The sequence below is a fragment of the Fundulus heteroclitus genome, chromosome 23 (assembly GCF_011125445.2).
Source record: "Fundulus heteroclitus isolate FHET01 chromosome 23, MU-UCD_Fhet_4.1, whole genome shotgun sequence".
In the NCBI taxonomy this organism is placed as follows: Eukaryota; Metazoa; Chordata; class Actinopteri; order Cyprinodontiformes; family Fundulidae; genus Fundulus; species Fundulus heteroclitus.
In genome coordinates this window covers 18,769,234-18,788,912 of record NC_046383.1, presented here as the reverse complement: position 1 = coordinate 18,788,912, position 19,679 = coordinate 18,769,234, and the positions used below count along the sequence as shown (strand labels likewise).

Sequence of the window (19,679 nt, the reverse complement as noted above, 5' to 3'; positions counted from 1 at the left end):
CTGACAAAAAGGCCTTTTAATATACTTTGTTGAGAGGATTAGAGAATAGACAAATAGGTGTTGTCAAAGCCTGCTGTTACACCTTTTTCCACAATATTCTGTGACTCTAAAGGTTGCTGTTTTGCTGCCTCCTCCAGAACAAATTAATTCCCATCAAGTGCACAAAATATGCAATCTCACTGCCCCCAAAATAAAAACTATTCAAACCATAAGACTCAGTTACGTAACAAGGGGGTTAAGGGAAAGAATGTTATTTGAGATGGTTTATCATTGATAATTTAATTGCATATCAGGTATCCTGCATAATTTATTGCAATCTCTTTTATTCTGCTTAGTTTATTAAAACACAAATATCTGTATTAATTATTGTCACTATTAAAATCTGATATGAGATAAACATTGTTTTGCAAAGGCTAAGTTTCATCCCTCTACTGCTTTTCTTTCAGGAATTATGGAAAGATCAGTGAAACATCGCCCTGTAGAGTTACCGAATTTAATAGACCAGAGAAAATGGTTTTAAACAAACGTGTTTTCCTTTGTACCATACCAATTTTATTTATAATGCACTTTAAACACTATCGGGACCAAAGTGCTATACACAATCATAAAATACAAGTGATCAATCATGAAGCAATAAGCAAAATGGTATATAATAGTATATACAAGTGGCATTGTTTCCTTTGAGTATGATGCGCTTATATATGCTTCCGATTGGCAAAATTATCAGGCAGCATGGGATTAATTTCCGCTGTTATGCTGATGACACTCAGCTATATTTATCCATAAATCCTGATGAATCAAACAGTTACTTCAACTACAGGTATGTCTTGATGACATCAAAACCTGGATGACTTTAAATTTCCTTCTTTTAAATTCTGACAAGACAGATGGTGTAATCTTTGGACCAGGGTCCTCAAAAAAATAAACTTAATCTTAATCAACCTGAATGACATTAAAGGGGACTCTGGTAATAAAGTAAAAAATCTTGGTGTTATTTTTTACCAAGACATGTCATTTAAATCCATATTAAACAGGTCTCCAGGATTTCCTTTTTTCACCTCCGGAATATCGCCAAAATTAGAAATATTCTATCCAGGGTAGATGCTGAAAAACTGGTCCATGCATTTGTTACTTCAAGGCTGGACACCCTGTCTACTTTTAAGACTGGGCTTAAAACTTTCCTTTTTGACAAAGCTTACAATTAGAGTGGCTTAGGTTACCCTGAGCTACCTCTATAGTTATGCTGCTATAGGCGTAGGCTGCTGGAGGACATCAGGGTCTATTTTTCTCACTCTGAGTTCTCCTACTGTTCTCCAATTTGCATTGTTTGAGTATTATTTCATGTTTTATCTTTTTGTTCTCTATCATTTTGTTTATTTGCTTCATAGTAGGTTCACCTGGTCTGGTGTTCTGTTAGCTATGACATCATCCAGGAAAGACAGGTCGCTCGCTATTACCATATAATGTAGACAGGATTCCTGTATCAATGTGTGCTTCTGTGCTTTTTTTTGTCTCTCTTATTGTGTCTCTGCTCTGTCTTCTTTAACTCCCAGTCGGTCGAGGCAGATGACCGTTCACACTGAGTCTGGTTCTGCTGGAGGTTTTTCCTTCCCATTAAAGGGGAGGTTTTCTTTCCACTGGAACTTCATGCATGCTCAGTATGAGGGATTGCTGCAAAACCATGGACAATGCAGACGCCTGTCCACTGTGGCTCTACGCTCCTTCAGGAGGAGTGAATGCTGCTTGTCAAGACATGATGCAATCTACTGGGTTTCCTTAGATGGGAAACTTTTTGACCAATCTGTATAATCTGATTGAATTTGACTTTGGAAGATGCCTTGAGATGACATGTTTCATGAATTGGCGCTATAGAAATAAAATTGAATTGAATTGAAAATTATATTCCTCATGAGGCTCCATCTCAAGATGTTGCTCGTTTGATTTGAAGATTGGCACACGCAACTTATCCATTGGAGCATCAAGCCTGGCTTTGTCGCTTATCCTGGATTTGAGCTCTTTTAAAAGATTATGTGCTTTGTGAATAACTTTTAGAGAGGTAAAATTCTGAGAAAAATCTCAGAAATTCTTGAACAGTGTGTGTAAATGGTTATTTGTCCTGTCTGTCTCTGTGTTGCCCTGGACCGACTGGTGACCTGTCCAGGGTGTACCCCGCCTCTTGCCCATTGAATGCTGGAGATAGGCACCAGCACCCCTCACGACCCCAACAGGGATAAGCGTGACCGAAGATGGATGGATGGATACAGGGAGCTTGCTTGTTTTTTTCTTCTTGTACTATCAACCAATCACAGCTCTTAAAAGACAGCGTCACCCCTAGCAACGGGGTCAACCACACCTCTAGACTAAGATAAAAAATTCTCTCGTCTCTTTTCTCAGAGTTGCTTTCAGCAGCTATCTGAATCAGTCTTAAGCCAAGACTCCTAGGTAGGAATCTTTAGACTAAGATAGGAGCTCTCTGAGAGGACTCAGAATCTTTGTGAAGACGGGCACTGACTGCTTTCTTCTTCTTTTATTTTTTATTGGCAGATGGCAACCAACTTAGGGTGCATTTACCGCCACCTACCAGACTGGAGTGTGGTCATCAATGCACTGACTGCTTTGGTTTCTCCTCATCTTGAGTGCAGCTCTTCAGCAGCTGTGTGTCATTGGCTTGTTAAGCTCTGATTGGTCAGAGTCGGTCTCTGGTAAGATTTATAAACCCTCATTGGGGCACTTTTCTTTACTGCTGGTCTTCAACATGATGGCTTGTCAGGTCCTCCTGGGGTATGTAACATTTCTATGGGGCAGTTTTGGATTTTAAATATTGTTTATTTTATATTTGCTGTCTATGATTTCAGGGTTTCCCTCTTTGCCTTGCTTGTTCTGAATGCTCATGGTGTTCCTGTCAAAGGTATGGTGTTTTTCACTTGTCAAATATGACATGTTTATTGAAAACCTACATTTGTTAGACCACGTGTTCTTCCACAACAGGTACAAAAGGCCAACACCAGAGCAGCAGTGACACCAGTGCAGGGGGAAATGTTGCCTCTCACAGGAGAGCAGCTCCTGGCTACACTGCACCTGTGTCCTACAATGCTCCTGCTGGTGTCTTCAGGCAAGACCCCAGTCTGACCCAGCCCCAGTTTGTTGGTGTGAGCTCCATGCCTGCAGCTGGATACGCTGCCACTTCTGGTTCTGTTCCAGCAGGATATTATAGCACTGGGGCCTACATGCCAGGACATGTTGCCAGCTCTCAACAAGTTGGAGTTGCTCAGTCTTCTGTTCCAGGTAACTGGTCCCAAATGTATAGTTCAACTGTCTTGAAGAAAACTTTCCTAACTTAAATCATGTTTGCACCCTCTCTAGAAGCCAAGTGGTCTAAGGCTCCTCAAGCCTTTGAGGAAGCTCCAACAAATGTCCAGGGTACTAGTGTCATTCTCCCTCCTCTTCCACCTCTTGGACCTGTTCTCCAGTCTGGAGAGACTTCCAATGTTGTGAGGGAAGCTGAACTTGGGAACTATCAGGACCAAACGGAGGAGTTTGGTTACCCAGCTTACCCTACAGGGCCTGTCCAGCCTCTTCCACCTGTGGCTCTACCTAGCCATGGTGTGGGTGGCTTGTGGGGAGACCAGCCTCCCTATCCTCTGCCATACCCCTATCCTCCTCCATACCCCTTTCCCTATCCTTACCCTGTTTTTGACTACAGCCTCCTGTATGGTCTGTACCCTCCTGGCACCTACACTACCTTCAGCAGAGACCATGAGAAGGGCAAAGACTACTACCAGACCACCCACTACCTGAAAGACCATGGTTCTGATGGTCCACAGACACCCCAGAACCCTGGAACTGGGCAGCAGAAGGTCTACCCCAGTACATCCTAGAGACCTGAAGGGAGATGGAGGTAGGTTCAAGTTCAGTACATGCAGATGCCCTGTATCATAACCCTTGACTGAAACTTGTGTTTTCTCTCTAGATGAGATGCCTGAGCCTTGGTGGATGAATTTACTGTTTTCAAATAAAATATTTTACTAAATTATTGACTTTTGTGGCATGAACGACACTAATTCTACTTGCTTTTGACTGCATCCAGTTAGTCACCCCTGGTTCTTTAAACAAAATGTGTTTCTATTGTAGACTTTTGTAGTAAGACTCTTGAAACAAACTTTTTCTTATCTAAAAGGCAGAGATGTGCCCGAAAGGCACAACATTAAAGTAATTCTGAAAAATGGGCTGACAAAATCAATCAGCATGACAAACTAAATTTGTCACTAAAGACCAGTCTAAGCCTTTATCTACAATTTAGGGTTCAACTAATTGAGTTCTGTTTTAAGTTCCTCTGTGCACACTCTAACTTTCTTAGACTAGGTAAACTAAGCCTCCAAGCTTAGTTTACTTAGTAAATATTCCCTCCTCAGTGTGTTTTTTTTTTTTTTTTTTTTTTAAAAGTGAAATTTTCCCAATGCTCAAACTGAAAATGAGGAAAACTGGGGTTCCATGAATAAACAAAGTGGGTTTGCCTATACCAGGAAAAATGACATCTAAAAATTTTTATATTGTATTATTGAAACTGAAGGGAAGGCGGCGGTGGTGGTGACACAGGCAGTCAAATGTGACCCATATATGGAGATCTCTGTCCTCAATGGTGACGTTGCAGAGTTGAGTCCCGACACAGAGACCTTTGCATTTATTGTATGCAAACGAAATGTCATTGTGGACGCACTCTGTGCATACAAAACGACAAAGTTGTCTAAGTCATTTCCTGTCTAGCAACTGTCAAAAGCCTTGAGAGCTGCAGAATTTTAAAAAATGAAGGGGAAATTGTGTGTATATAAAACATCTGTTCATATTGGATCTATATTATGTGCTTTTGTTAGTATGACTATTATTAAATGCATCAAAGACAAAGTCTGTGAGGCATTTTTGCCAAATATTAAAAGAATACCAAAGACCAGGTTTATTCCTTTAATCACAACATTTGTATGTGCATTGCAGAAATGGAGGGAATAAATAAAAGCAAATTTCTTTCGGCATCAGAATTTTAAATGAAGCTTATTTGTGGGTTTATGCCTTCACACAAAAACACAACGGACTGATCTGGTGTTTTTCCCACCCTGCTGGTCCCTTCGGCAGCTCCCATCTTCCTAGATTCCTCATCCATGTGGGCAGGCGAGGGAATTGGACACAAAGGAGAGAAAGCAGCCAGTATTGTCCATCACTGGGGCTCTAATGATCGGGCTTTTCAGCCACTGACTGAGAAAATTACCACAGGGACATGCCCCAAGACAGTGAACTGATCACAGCTGCCTTCCTGTTCTTTCTTCAAATTATGTAAATAAATAACATAAGGAGAAGGTGGTTTTATTTTTATTTTAACATGCTAGCTCTGATTTTAGACATGATGAATTGCCTTCTTCAGCCATGTAGGTGAAATGAAGACCCAAGTAGAAACATCCACCAGATGTCACCACTGATACGTGATCAGAGATCAATGCAGACTAACCCAGCAGGTCTGAATCATGGTTAGCCGGCAGCTGATGACGAAATGCTGAGCTGAGGTCACATCTGCTCCAGGTGTTAAAACAGAAACCGCGCTGGCTGTGGTGCTCACCGCAGGAGTCTCTGTCTGCTCCTGGAAAAACGAACAGCATAGGTTTTCCCACCTCCATTTGTTCTAATTAGAAGAATGAGAAACAGCCCCAATGAACGGGTGTATTCGTATAGATAACTATGCTTATTTGTCTCCGAGGCTCCCCAGTCTAATGCTCTCAGTGATGAAAGAGTAGGCAGGGAGGAGGATGGAGACCTGGGGAGGTGAAATAGACCTCCTGCTGCCTATAGTGTCTCCAGCAGGCTAATGGTAACATAAGACATAAAGTCTTACTCATCCGTCTCCTGTGTGGTCTCTAGTTAAAAGCCATTCTCACAAATACTTACTGTATGGCTTATTTAATCATTGATTCTCATTGGAGAGTTATTTTCTGCAGTGATATATTTATTTCTAACAATTTTCATTAAAATCTGAGAGTGCATTTAGACATTTTAAAGGGATTTTTTTTATGGGGAATTTTCCTGTATGTAAACAGAAACAGTTTAGATTGCATGCAGGAAAAGGGTGCATTGATTTTAAAGGTTTTTGAATTGGAGCCAAATAGAGCTGCTGGGTGCAAAAAGAATATCATCCAAAAATATTGACAACTATTTCTCTGCCAAGAGCTTGAAGAAATTTGAAGCCATGGCCATGTGAGTGCCCTTTGCTGCTTAAATGACAGTGGAACACAAGCAGAACGGTAACAAAAGCTGTTTTAAACAAATGTTTTAATTTAATGTTTAAAAAATACTTTTGATCATGAAATGGTCTTATATTTTCTTTTTTAGGTATTTATTACTTGAAAAACATAAATTTAGCATGAAAATAAATGTAAATAAACCAAAGAAAATCCATAATATCATAAGAAAGAAATCCTATAAAAATTACCCTTTGACATGTTTGAGCATTACAGATATAGTGAAACATTGCAGGCTACATGTACATTCAGTTTATAGAGACCGATTCAGAAATATTTAATAGGAGACACGTTTATCTTGACAAAATGTGTGTTAAGTGTTAAACTTATTATAATAATAATTGCTGCCTTATGGTAACAGGTATGTGAAAAGCTGCTATAACATGTTCCTGAAACAGTTTTTTTTATTTATAGCATTGATTTAGGATAAAGATCACATACATGCTAAGAAATCTACCAAGTACTAATTTAAAAGGCTAAAGTGAGAGTTTACAGAATAGCCATGCCAAAACCTTTATGTTTACTAGCCATAAAACATTGAACATTTCAAATGAAAATTCTGTTCAATCAAAATTAACTGTAAATATTCTTAACTATTTGCAAACTACACCAAACTACATCTTATTTTGCTTTGTTTGTTCCTTTAATTCCCTTATCACATTTTTTTTGTAATTCTTCTGAAGTTAAACGTGTGGATGTCAGTTTCCTTTGAATGTAGTTATTTTTATCTTTATGCCACAAACACACACTGCATGAGCACAAGTTCACGATTCTCACCTTGGTTTTGTTTGCTGTGGTTTCTGAGTCCCAGTATCCCGCTCATTGAAAACCTGGACTCAGGGGGACCGTTTGTTTCCATGGGAACAGATGAAGCTGCTGATGCGGAGGAAGAAAACATTACTGAGAGGAAGACAGAACAGAAAGAAGGATGATGGGGAAACACTCACCGTCTTCTCGGGGCTTAGGATGAACTTTCTTCCTGATGATCCTGCAAAGACCAAAACAGTCAACACTTATTTGACAGATATTTGGTGCTGAGCAGAAACACTGAAACGCATAGGGGCACCCTTACCTGTTGATTGAGCTGATGCTGGGAATGCTGTTAAGGTCACACACTTGCTCCAGCACCAGCCTGTCTCGGATCTCCCAGGCAAACATGGTGGGGTTGTTGTGTTTCAGCTGCAGGATCTTTTGCACAACTGTAGGGGTTGCCACCTTGGGCTTGGAGCCACCTATGAGCCCCGGTCTAATGCTTCCTGTCTCATGGTACCTGGAGTGAATAAGAAACCAAGCTAGAAATTGTGGGTAACTTCTGTGTAATCGTTGAACACTTAAAACCTTAAAAAATATGATAAAGCTCCACATAATGGCTATTTATTTATTAAATACAATGCTACTCCATATTCGGAATAAACTGCTGCTATTTTGTTAAACTTCTGATAATCACATGCAGCAACGATGACGATCAGGATTTTGGCTTTTGAACAAAAGCCCTGAGGAAAATATACAGACCGAAAGGCAAACAGACATGCAGACTGCTTAACAAAAACAATAAAACAATAAAAAAAGGCATAAGCATGTCTGGTTTTAGGACTTAAGATTTACCCGCCGTTTAAAGAGCTTCAGGGTGGCCTTACTTTCTTCCAACAGAAAATCTTATACCTCATGGAAGACATCTTTGTGAATTAATCTCTGACGGGACCCGGTTCACACTGCGGTTACCTCGTTAATATTTTGCTGACGCAGCCGTGACTGACGCGCAGGCGGCGCGAGATCTCACAGGGGCGCACGCCGTGCTGCGCGAGCTCCACGATGCGTTGTCTGACCTCGTGCGGTAACGGCCGCCCGTTGATGAAGACCCCGCCGAGCTGGTTCACCCCGCCGAGCCCTGGGTGTTGGGACAGAGCAAGGAGATCCAGCTGCAGGACTCCAGTCCGCATCTGCGGTAGCTGGTACAGCTATAAGGTTTCAATTCAGGCTACTTACTGTGCGTGACGGTGAACGGAACCAGTCCAAAACTTACTTCCATGTCAAAGCACCATGCCCTGCTAAAGTTGTCGTGGTTCTGCCTCCAATCCAGTGTTTAGACATAAGCATAGAAACGTAAGCAAAACACCACAACAAAAAACTGCATCCTAGATCCAGCTATGTTGCCTGTTTGGAGAGACATCCAAAGTTGGGCGACGTGCGCTCTCGGATCAAACCTGTATAAAATACTGGGAATTAGAAATACCAAATGAATATCAAAGGATTATAAACTAAAAGGTTAAAAGCAGACTGCTCCTTCAGCACCTGACCTGTGGACAGCGGTAAAAGCATCTGAGCGTACAGGCGGGGTTGAGCCGCTCATTGTTTCATTGAGCGCATTTACGCAAAGATGGGTGCAGACAGAATTTGATAAATGGCTAAAAACGTGTTTAACATTTCTCCTTAGTTCCAATTGAACTCTCATGTTTTTAAACTTATATCTGGATTAAAACTAAAATAAATCAGGATTACGTATTCAGACGATTGAGCTTGATATTGTGGATGTCATGGTCAACATTTATCCTACATGCTTTTAATTGCAACTAAGATGTGAACCCAGCATTGCGCCATTTCAGTGCTGTGGAGAGAATGTTTTGTAATCTGCAATCTTACTGTTATTATGCATCAGTTGAAATAATACAAAATACTACATATATTGTTGCCACAGGGATGGCTGCTATAATATATAAGGATTTTATTAATTTTTAATTAGTTAACTTTTAAAAACTATGGTGTGCAGACAGATAATATATATTGATTATTCAAATTCCTTACCTCTTATTTTGTTTCAAAGAACCACACATTGTTGTGATCTTTTAATGTGGAATATATCACTAGTTCCTGAGGCTTTCTAAAGATTTTATTTCCGTTGACTACTTTTTCACCAATTTCTCACCCAGTCTTTGCCTGACCAAGATAGTACCGCCCTAAAAAAAACTACTTCTTATGCTAAACGGCGTAGACATGCGGCAGAAAGCGAACACTGCCATCACTCTGCCACACCATTCTCATGATTAAACATGGTGGTGGTAGCATCATACCCTGCTGATGATGCCCCTCATCATCAGCAGAGCTGAACAAAGCTTAATACAAGATGTCAGTGACTTCAAAAAGGCAGAGGCTGAGACTAACGTTTACAATGACTGGACAGCCAGGCACCAAGTGGCTAGCTCTGTATCAATACATTTCATGTGTTGAACGGCCTAGTTAAAGTCCAGACATAAATCCAATTGAGAATATGTGGCACGATCCATTTTTCAAACCTTTATTCATAAATAAAAGGCGTATACCTTTTCACTTCACTTGAGAGTTCTGCATTATTTTGTGTTGCTTTATTACATATATTACTAAATAATACATTGACGTTTGTGGCTGCAATGGAAAAAACAGAGTAGTTTCAAGGATTTGAAACTACTTTTTAAACAATAGAACAACGCTGAGAAAACGCTCAAGAATGTAAAACCTATTTTTTTATATATATATATAAATACAGAATACACTGCATCAACTAGAACGATGTTGCAAAAACTGTATAGTGGATTAGATTAAAATAAAATGCTCCATTCTTCCTTTCGCCGGAACAGAAATGTGCCACCCATTTAACTCCGGGCTCATTTATGGGCCGGCCAACAATTTCCGGAAACGCCGGTTAAGCATTTGCGATCATTACCACATGTACACAAACATGCCTAGTGGAAACTAGTTATTTTCTGCTGTATGGAGGAAAATCTTTTTGTATCAACAAAGGTAATCGCTACCGAGATACAGCGAAATAACACAGCGTGCAACAGAAAAGCGCCTTTAATTTGACTACATTGTTTTAATTTAGCCGCGCTTGAACTTTAGCTACATTGCTAGGTGCCGGTGCTGTGCAGCCTTAACCCTGACGATCCCGACATGTCGGGTATATGTACAGGACACGTACTTTTAAGCTATTTTAAAAGCAAGTTTATACCCAGCTGGAACCAATTATATTTCGGTAGCGACGAGAATAAAAACAAAACTGTATAAAGCCTTATTATCCCGCGCTCTGTAACTGCAGTACACCAAGTCGCCATTGAGCGTCGCTGCGCAGCCTGCCCGATATTACACTATGAATTATAGCAAGGAAAATGTCAAAGCACAGGTTTTCTTCGTCGAGGACTCCGCCGGTTCAGAGAGTGAGGAAGAAACGCGTTCTGGTTTCATGAGAAGCACAAAGCGGGGTTCGCAGCTCAGCAGAGACGGCTCTCCTCCGCTCCTCCTCGCCTTCTCCTTGCCCTCTGGAAAGGCTCAGCAGGACACCTGCAGTGTCTCCAGCGCTGGTTCTCAGGAGGAGGAGGAGGAGGAGGAGGACAGTGATGAGCCCATTGAGGAGTGGATGATCCTGGAGGGAGAGGAGCAGATGGAGGACTCCAGCATCCAGCTCAACCTGGGCTGCTGGGACAGCTCTGAGGAGGACTTTGGAGATGAAGGTTAGAGAGATCTATGCTGACATTGTTTATCTGTCATGTTATTATAGTAGTGAAAGTGCAAAAATAATTGTATCTAATGATAATTCTACTGATAAAATAAAATCAAACATTATTGCAAACTGCCTCTTGAAGATTTGCACATATTATTGTGTTACAGCCACACATTTCAGTTCTTGTTATTACAGATGTGTAACTCCAAAGTGACAGCACTGGCACGGCTTCCTTCAAACGGGCTCTTTAATAAACGCCATGAAAACTTCAGAAATAAAGACATAGCTTTAGAAATAGATACATTTACAGACAATCAGGTGACACATACTTTAACAAAAGTTACCCCGTGACTGCCTGCCACTTCGGAGGTCTTTAACAGGTTAATTATTCGTTGTCCACTCTAAATTAAAATATTAAGTAATTAAAACACCATAACCAATAAATTTACAAAATATTAAAAACATAAATACAAATACCTTGACAGCTACAGGAAACACGAGACTGCTACTTTTAGCTCTTTTCCAGACTTCTGCTGCTCCTCTTATATGCAAATCTCGCTGCCTTTCTCATATACGCAAATCTCGCGATAACTTTCAACAAATAGTTTGAAAAGAAATAAAATACAATAATTTTACATAAACTTCAAAATGTGAACCAAACAACTTAAAATACATTATCTGAAATAAACATAATTTTTTTTCCAAAAAATAAATTTTTTCACTGACACTTACAAAATGTATATGATTTAACAACACATTTATTTATAGTTTATAGTTGAGTGTAGGTTAAAACATTTGCCCGTTCTGTGCAGAGCAGCTCAAACTCAGTGAGCTGAGAACATTTGAGAACACGTGTTTTCAAATCTTGGAACAAATAATTAATTGAGGCGACTGTGGCTGAGTGGGTAGAATAGTTGGTTAGATTCTAGCTTCCATGTCACATGACAGTGTGCCCCTGGGCAAGGCATTTGACCCCGAGTCGCCTGCCGATTTGTGCAGTATGAGGAGTAAGTGCGATTGGGTGTATTTTTGCTATAGTGTACTGGTCACCGCAACGCGTGTATATTTATCTATTTTTCCATCCGGTTTGGGGGACACATGAATATGTTTTATTCTAAACCAGGGATGTCCAAGTCCAGTCCATGAGTGCCGTCATCCTGCAAAAAGCACTTAGTCGTAACACTGAAAAGTGCCAAATACAAAAACTGCACAGTTTTGAAAAAGTGTACATTTTGCTGTTTACACAGCTTTCTATTTCAATTTACATAGGGCTGTAATTTTCCTAAACGAATGTGGTTTGCTGTTAAAGACTTGAATTGCATAATTAAAACTTTACATTCAGTTAAAAAACAGGCAGCTGTTTTCTATCTGGTATTCTCTGCCATCCATAGTTTATGTGGAGTTTATTTTCTACAACTACCTGAACTTATGGGTTCCAAAATAGAAATATATTTGGATGTTTTAATTTAGGAAAGAATGAAAATTTGAAAAGGGATAAAAAGAAAGTCTGCACGAAACAACCCTATAATTAAACATTTCATTAAAAAGAATACAATAAGCATTTCTTTTAAAAAATGGACTCCCAATAAACGCGAATAAACAATCTCTGCAAAAATATCTTTCTTTTGCCGTGATTTTACACTTACCTGTTGCAGATCAAGATATGATCCGAAGGTGAACATTTATTGTGCTAGCTTTTATTTTGCTTAAAAATAAATGTATGTCAATTATGGAGCAGCTAGGGATCACTATTGTCCAGATTTTGCACTGAACGTTAGTATTGTGCTTTAGGTGCAAAGTTAATGTAAAACATAACTGCTATCAAAACACATGAAGGAAATTTTCAAACCACCAGTGTGTTTGCAGACACCAAAAACTCCTTACCTGCCCTTTTATGAGCTACCGAGCATGAGTAGAGAGTGAGGATGGTTGGATCTGGTGACCAATAAGGTTCCGCTATAGGGCTGCATGATTTATAGAAAATGTGTCGTTATCACAATATCACTACACAGATTTTTATGTCGCTAACAACCACTGAACTGCAATTATTATCGATTTAAGTGACACTTGTTGTTTAATGCACCATAAAAAGTTATAGAACGTAAAACGGTGGTAACGCGGTGAAGGTATTCGAAAACTACAACTACGTTGCCTCAATGTCAAAAATCCCCAGACACCAGCCAAAAGTAATTGTAGTTAAGATGGAAATATTGAGTTTTTTTTCTTCAGTAGCTGGATAATCTACATATTATCTGGAGTCTACATTTACATCTGAAAGATGTGTATTGTGGAAAGGTTTAATATTTTTTGTCACTCATATATTATACAGATTTTTTTTATGCATAGACTGAAATATTTCAAGGTTTTATTTCTTGTAGTTGTGATTATGACTTAAAGTTGATAGAAACCCAAAGTTCAGTGTCTCTGAAAATTAGAATATTTTACGAGACTAATACAAAAGGTTACATTAAACAGAAATGCCAGACCTTTGAAAGGTTTGTTCATTTCTGTTCACTTAATACTTGGTACGGCATCAATGCGTCGTTGCTTGGAGGCGGTCCGCCTGTGGTGCTGCTGAGGTGTTCAGGAAGCCCAGGTTGCAAAGGTCCCAGAATCTGGAGGAAGAGCGGAGAGACCCAGAATCCACGTTGCTTGAAGTCCAACAGGAAGTTTCCAGTCAGTGATGGTTTGGGTTGCCATGTCATCTGCTGGTGTCGGTCCATTGGGTCTTCTGAAGTCCACAGTCAATGCAGCCCTCTGGCAGGAAAGTCTTGAGCAATTCTTTCTGCAGACAAGCTGTGGAGATGCTGATTTTATTTTCCACCAGGACACCGCCAAAATTACTAAAAGCTGGTTCAATGACCATGGTGGTTCTGTTCTTGACGGGCCTGCAGACTGGCCCGACTTGAACCTCATAGATAATCTATGGAGTAATGATGCGAGACACCAGATCCAACAATGCAGATGAGCTGAACACTTGCTTTCCAGATCAGATGCAAAGTTTACTTGCATCTAAAAAGAGGACTTTGGACCACCAACTGTTCTCCCTGTTCCTGGTGCATCTTTTCCTACCATGCTTCTTCCAAGCACTCAATTTTCTGTTAATATGCTTTGATGCAGAACTCTGTGGACAACCAGCTGCTTCAGCAATGACCTTTTGTGCTTTACCCTCCTTGTAGAGGGTGTTGATGACCGTCTTCTGGACATCTGTCCTCTCAGCAGTCTTCCCCGTGATTGAGTCTCCTTCTGACCCAGACTGAGAGCCTATTCAGAGGCTCAGGAAACCTTTGCAGGTGTTTTGAGTTAATAGCTGATTAGGGTGTGACATCACAAGTTTCCAATATTGAACTTTTTCCACAGTATTCTAGTTTTGTGAGACTCTGTTTTTTTTTGGGTTTGCATTATCTCCAAGCGATAATAATCAACGCTATAAGAAAAAAAAGGCTTGAAATATTTCACTCTGTGTGATGAATCTATACACGGGTTTTACTTTCTGAAATGTGAAACAAAAAAAAGTAACTTTTTCACAATATTCTAATTTTCTGAGCTGTATCTGTATGTTTTCTATAAACCCAAAGCAAAAGACATCATCACAAGTGATGTCGTTACATTTTATTCCTACTTGCTTTTATTCTGTTTTATTTTCCTATATTTTAATCATGTAAAGCACTTTGCATTGTCTGTACTGAATTGTGCTATATAAATAAATTTGCCTTTCCTTGTCTACTGCAACATTAACCGACATAATGGTACGTTTTCCTAATATCGTGGCCGCTCCGCTGTCCAGTAACAGTCTCTAGCGATTCTCTCCATCACAGATCCGACAGACGAGGAAGGGAAATCAGGATGGGATATCTGGGCTGTATCAGACAAAGACAAGGTAATCTTTATTATCCAGGTGTCAAAAATGATTGGAAAGAGCTTGTTGATGCAAAATTATAATATTAATAATGCAGTAAAAATAGGCTGGCTGTTTGAGCTTTGACATAATTTTTTATATCTTTCAATATGTCCAGTATGGAGCTGCTCAGTCTCTGGGCAGTCGCTATTTCATGGCCGCTCGCTCGTCCATCTGTAGCATCTGCAGCAGGACGGGACATGTCGCCAAAAGCTGCTACTTCCACAAGGTACGGCTACACTCTCACCTGCGTTTTCATTCTTTTTTCCCGCTGTGGTCAGCTGCAGGACTTGATTGACAGAATCATGCCATCAATCGTAGCCAAACATCTTGTTCTCCTCAGCAGAAATGTCCCACTTGTGTCCTTTGCGGCGTCCAGGGCCACGGCCAAAGAGACTGTCCGAGTCGCCCCTGTTCCACCTGTGGCCTGCCGTCACACGCCCCCATGCCCTGCAAAGTGCCTCCAGTGTGGAAACAGCACTGCCAGCGCTGTGGTGTCAACGGCCACATGTCTGATGTGAGTTTTTTTCTCACTTCCCATAGGGAGCTCCTTGCATTGTTCAATTAGAGAGTGTTGCATCTTTAAAAAATCAATGAAAGTTGATCAGGGTTCCCGCGGATCCTTAAAAAGTCTTAAAAGGCATTGAATTCTGTAACATAAAACTAAGGCCTTAATTGGCATTAAAATGTATTAAATCAGTCTTTCTTAGGTCTTAAAATTGTTACCAGGTCATAAGTAGGATTTTATTTTTGTAATCCTTACCAAACAGTAAAATAATTGACACAAATATATATTTTTTAATTTACTGAACGGCTCAATGTAACCATTATTGGTTCCGTCCCGATAGCGGAACCAATAAAAACTGTTGTGGCCGGACCATAGCTGCGAGAAAGAGTTGGCACTGGTTATGTAGTGGTTTTAAAAACTGATTTATAGTTTATTTTAGTAGGGAACAAAACAAAGTTTGTGAATTCAGTTCAGTAGTTGTTAAAAAAAATATCTGTAATTTGTGTTTTTTTAGCTTTCTTCCTATATGAAATGTTTTTCAAAATTTTAAACATGTCTACTGGGCCAGACAGTAATGGTTTACGTTAAAATAAACATTTGGGTGAAGTTGTCGCAACCAGGTTTTTCTTGTTTATCGTGAATTTGGTCTTAACTTTTTATTTCAAGTGGCATTAAAAGGTCTTAAAAATTGAATTTAACTTGCCTTATGCTGTAGGAACCCTGGTTGATGCTGTAGCCCTAAGTGTGTGTGTTTGTGTTCAGTTTTTTAACAAAGCGTTGCACTATTTCTGCATGCATCTCTTCATCTTCAGTGGAACTACAGTGTTTTGCTGCTTGTTGCTCAGTGGGAAATATCTGCTCTTTGTTTTTTTTTTTTTTTTCACAGGCCTGCCCAGATACATGGCGGCAATACCACCTGACAGTAAGTGGACATTTTATTGAATTCCTCTTTGCTTATTTTAACTTCTTTGCAGGATTTCTTTCTGCTTGATCAGGTTTAACTTGAGGGAATTTGTTGGGTTTTTAAGCGATAGACATACACAAAGCATGGCGTAATTCTGAAATGGAAGATAAATTATACGTTATTTTTAAATTATCAAAAACAAATCTGAATATATATTGTTTAAGTGACCTAATCAGTAAAAATATGTATCTAAATAGGTAAGTAATGTAATCCCAGGCTGTTCTGTGAAAGCTTCTTAGGTTAGTGAAAATTAGGGAACAAACAGTGTGATGAAGACCAAGGATCACACCATAAAGGTCAGTGAGAAGGTTGTTGAGATGTTTAAAGCAGGTTGAACAACAACGACCCACGCTTTGAACATTTCTCAGACAGCTGTTCAATTCTTAATGTGGAAATACACCATTGCACAACTACAGTAACAAGACATGGTGGCCCAGCTAAACTTACAGGCCGGACAAGCGATGGGTTAATCAGAGAAGAAGCCAAGAGTCCCATGGTAACTCTGGAGGAGCTGCATAGCTCCACAGCTCAGGTGATAGAATCTGCCTACAGAACTACTGTCAGCTGTGCGCTCCACAAATCTGGTCTTAATAAAAGAGAGCCAAGAACAAAGCCGCGAGATGTTCTGATTGCAATTTCCCACTAGTCCTGTCAGGAGCACAGCAAACATTTGGAGGGTTGTTTTCTGGTCAGATGAGACCAAAATACAACTTTTAGCTCCCAATGCAAATCAGGTGCAGACATCAGCCCACAGTTAATCATGCAGTGGGGCGATGCTTTTCTTCTTGGGAGACGAATCATGCAACAAAACCTGCTGGAGGCTGCAAGAGACTTCAGACTAGGGTTAAGGTTCGCCTTCCAGCAGGAAAAGGACTCTAAACATATATTTATGTAGAGTAAAGGATATTCATATGCAAGAGTGACCGAGTCACAGCTTGGCAATAAATGCAAAGTTGACGTTGACAGACACTCCCCATTTTTCTCTAACCTAGGCTAAACTGTTTTGCAAACAAGGTTGGTTAAAAAATGTCTGTGTCCAGATGTGCAAAGCTGGTAGAGACATGCCACAAAGGATGTGCAGCTGTAATTCTGCTACAGGTGGTTCTACAAGGTATTGACTCAGGGAGGCTGAATACAAATGCACGCCTCACCTTTTAGTATTTGTATTAGCTAGACAAAACTGAAGCTCATAGAACATTTTCTTTCCCTTCACATTTAGGCACTACTGTGTGCTGGACTATAAAATAAAATCGCCATTAAAATAATTGAAGTTTGCGGTTGTAATATGATGAAATATGGAAATGTACAAGGGGCGGTGATACTTTTACCAGTTATAAGTTAAGGATAAGAGCAGAAGAAAGGTAGAGGGAAATAATCTTTTAAATGGACTTTGTGACATTTAAAGTATGTGCATGTCTTTTAATATAACATATAGCAAGCCATCAAAGGTCAATTTCTTTTTTTTTTCCAGGTCAAGTTAGGGGTTCCTTTCAGACCCAGAACTGTCTGCAGTCTCAAACACAAGAGTCACCGTGCGCATTGCTACAACTGCTCCTATAGGGGACATTATGGTCATGTAAGTAGCCGTATTTCACCATCTGGTATCCTGTTTTCCTATCTCCTCCTTGTTCTCTTTCTCATTTGGCTGATTGTCGTTGTTGGTGTCAGGAGTGCACAAAGAGGAGGATGATCAGCGGCACTTTTCCTTCACTGCCTTACATTTGCCACTACGACACCCTAGAGGACATTCAACGGCGTGCAAGGACGCTAATACCAGCCACGGGTGATTAAAATTTGTTTTTAAATAATAGTTGAACAATCTATGACCTCATAATAAAGAGAGGTTTCATCAGTGCTATCTGTGTTTTCAGAGCTGGGGAGGGCTGGACTCCTTCCTTCTTCACAGCAGGAACAGTCGACCACAAAATCCGGGCCTTGTTGCAAAGATAAACCGTCTGTCCAGGGACGAAGCAGGACAAAGCCGGAGGCAGGCTCCCAACCAGGAAGAAGGAAGACCTGGCCTGAAAGGCGCAGAGAGAGGCGTGAGGTGAAGCGACTGAGGAGGGAGGCCCTGGCCAAGAGGGAAAGTGGACTTCTGGGAAGGCCTCGTTGCGCCTCTTATGATGAAGTTTGCCCCGCTGACCCCTTCAGACACACCTTACTCAGTCAGAGACAGTCCAAACCTCCTCCGGAGAAGAAAAGGAGAGAGGTAAAAACTGGGAAAAAGAGCAAGAAGAGTAAAGAAGCAGAGAGGTGGAAGAAAAGAGGGGGGACAAAACGTGGGGATTTGTATCCACACGGCGACCTGGACATTGGCAGCGAAAACCTTTTGTCTCCAAAGCAGAGAGTTCGTCACCGAAGGAGATGAAAAGTGATTGATATTTCTGTTATTTTAGTGGCATTAAATTAGTTTAGCTTTTATTTGTTTATAACTTGTATTTAAATGGAGGAAATAAAAAGAAGAGAAATTGTGATATTAGTTGAACTGTGTCTGGAAGGAGTTTATTGGAATCAACTTTTTTGCAGTTTTTAAAAAAATGTTTCTAAAGAGCAAGTAAATTAATAAATGATTTCCGACCGATTTGAATCAAAATTGTCAATATTTAGCCATAATGAAATGTTGGTGAGACACTGGCTCAGAATTCACATGAAACACTCAGACACAAATCAAGACATAATGTTCATGTGAAGTCTTCCTCTGCATTTATTGTACATTTTCTGATCCGCTGCTGTTCTCCTGGATCCAGGAGTTTCTGCGCTAGAGGTACAAAACGTCAATGTTTAGAGACTTAAATCTCTAAATATTTCTTTCTGCTTGAGACCTGGAGCCCCATTATGCTGTCAAGCATAAAGTTCATCAGTAAATTGTGCCGGGATTGTTGGAAGGAGTTTCTCTTTAGGGCGTTTGAGATCCGAAACTGTATTCAAGGCAGTGTTTTACAGCTGAATTTTGAGAAAGCTTGGACGAGAAGCAACTTCTTCCCGTGGTTTGTAGCAGGATTCCTTGCCGACTGCGCAATGCTCGTTGCAATGCTCGTCCTATTTTCACCAGATGTCCCAAGCACTTAGACAAAGCCTTCATAAGAGAAACTAGCGTTGCACCAATCTTTGCTGCCTAAGTTTGTATTTTCTACATAATTTTGGCAAATTACTCGTAGAGCTGCACATTATATCGAGTCACAGTCATTGCAGCATCCATCTGTACAATATCTCAATTGCAAAGGACTGCTTGAATGCAATCTTTATTAGGATATATTCAATTATATTTTGCATACCAATATATTATTGGTCTTGGTCCCTAATGTATTTGCTGTTAAGAAATCTTCGTGTCACTGCGCTTGAACCAGGGTGGCCAGTATGATGCCAGTATATTATTAACGATTAAAACATGAAGACAGTTGGCTAAAACTGAGATCATGACATGTTTAGGACCGATCCGGCATATGTTTCTTTGCTCTTGTGCAGAAAGGTTGGTTTTATTTTCATCCATTTCATTTCTTTTATGCAGCAATGGAGAGCCTTTGAACTGAAATACAGTTTCAAAGTTTGTTTAAATA

At 40.1% G+C, this 19,679-nt stretch overlaps 3 protein-coding genes across 6 annotated transcripts; 2 read left to right on the top strand and 1 right to left on the bottom strand.

Annotated features, from left to right (window-relative positions):
- The first annotated feature begins 2,710 nt into the window (after positions 1–2,710).
- LOC105932624 lies at positions 2,711–4,036 on the top strand. The gene is made up of 5 exons (XM_012871864.3): positions 2,711–2,781; positions 2,856–2,908; positions 2,989–3,285; positions 3,364–3,898; positions 3,971–4,036. Exons 1-4 carry the CDS (start codon positions 2,756–2,758, stop codon positions 3,876–3,878), a joined length of 891 nt encoding a protein of 296 aa, XP_012727318.2. The 5' UTR covers positions 2,711–2,755; the 3' UTR covers positions 3,879–3,898; positions 3,971–4,036.
- Positions 4,037–4,990: 954 nt separating this feature from the next.
- LOC105932679 (paired box protein Pax-5-like) lies at positions 4,991–7,651 on the bottom strand. Its single transcript, XM_036127164.1, has 4 exons — positions 7,354–7,651; positions 7,229–7,269; positions 7,059–7,157; positions 4,991–5,626 (listed from the first exon to the last, which is right to left on the bottom strand). Exons 1-4 carry the CDS (start codon positions 7,644–7,646, stop codon positions 5,493–5,495), a joined length of 567 nt encoding a protein of 188 aa, XP_035983057.1. The 5' UTR covers positions 7,647–7,651; the 3' UTR covers positions 4,991–5,492.
- Positions 7,652–9,928: 2,277 nt separating this feature from the next.
- Positions 9,929–18,703, top strand: LOC105932691 (zinc finger CCHC domain-containing protein 7). 4 transcript variants are annotated; one of them, XM_021321220.2, is made up of 9 exons: positions 9,929–10,055; positions 10,435–10,762; positions 14,571–14,632; positions 14,769–14,879; positions 14,994–15,167; positions 16,045–16,080; positions 17,594–17,698; positions 17,791–17,905; positions 17,994–18,703. In XM_021321220.2, exons 1-9 carry the CDS (start codon positions 10,026–10,028, stop codon positions 18,488–18,490), a joined length of 1,458 nt encoding a protein of 485 aa, XP_021176895.2. In that variant the 5' UTR covers positions 9,929–10,025; the 3' UTR covers positions 18,491–18,703. The 4 variants fall into 4 exon arrangements, with proteins under 4 accessions (XP_021176895.2, XP_021176896.2, XP_021176893.2 ...); XM_021321221.2 differs by having other exon boundaries at positions 9,931–10,762; positions 15,030–15,167; XM_021321218.2 differs by having other exon boundaries at positions 9,931–10,762.
- Positions 18,704–19,679: the final 976 nt, after the last annotated feature.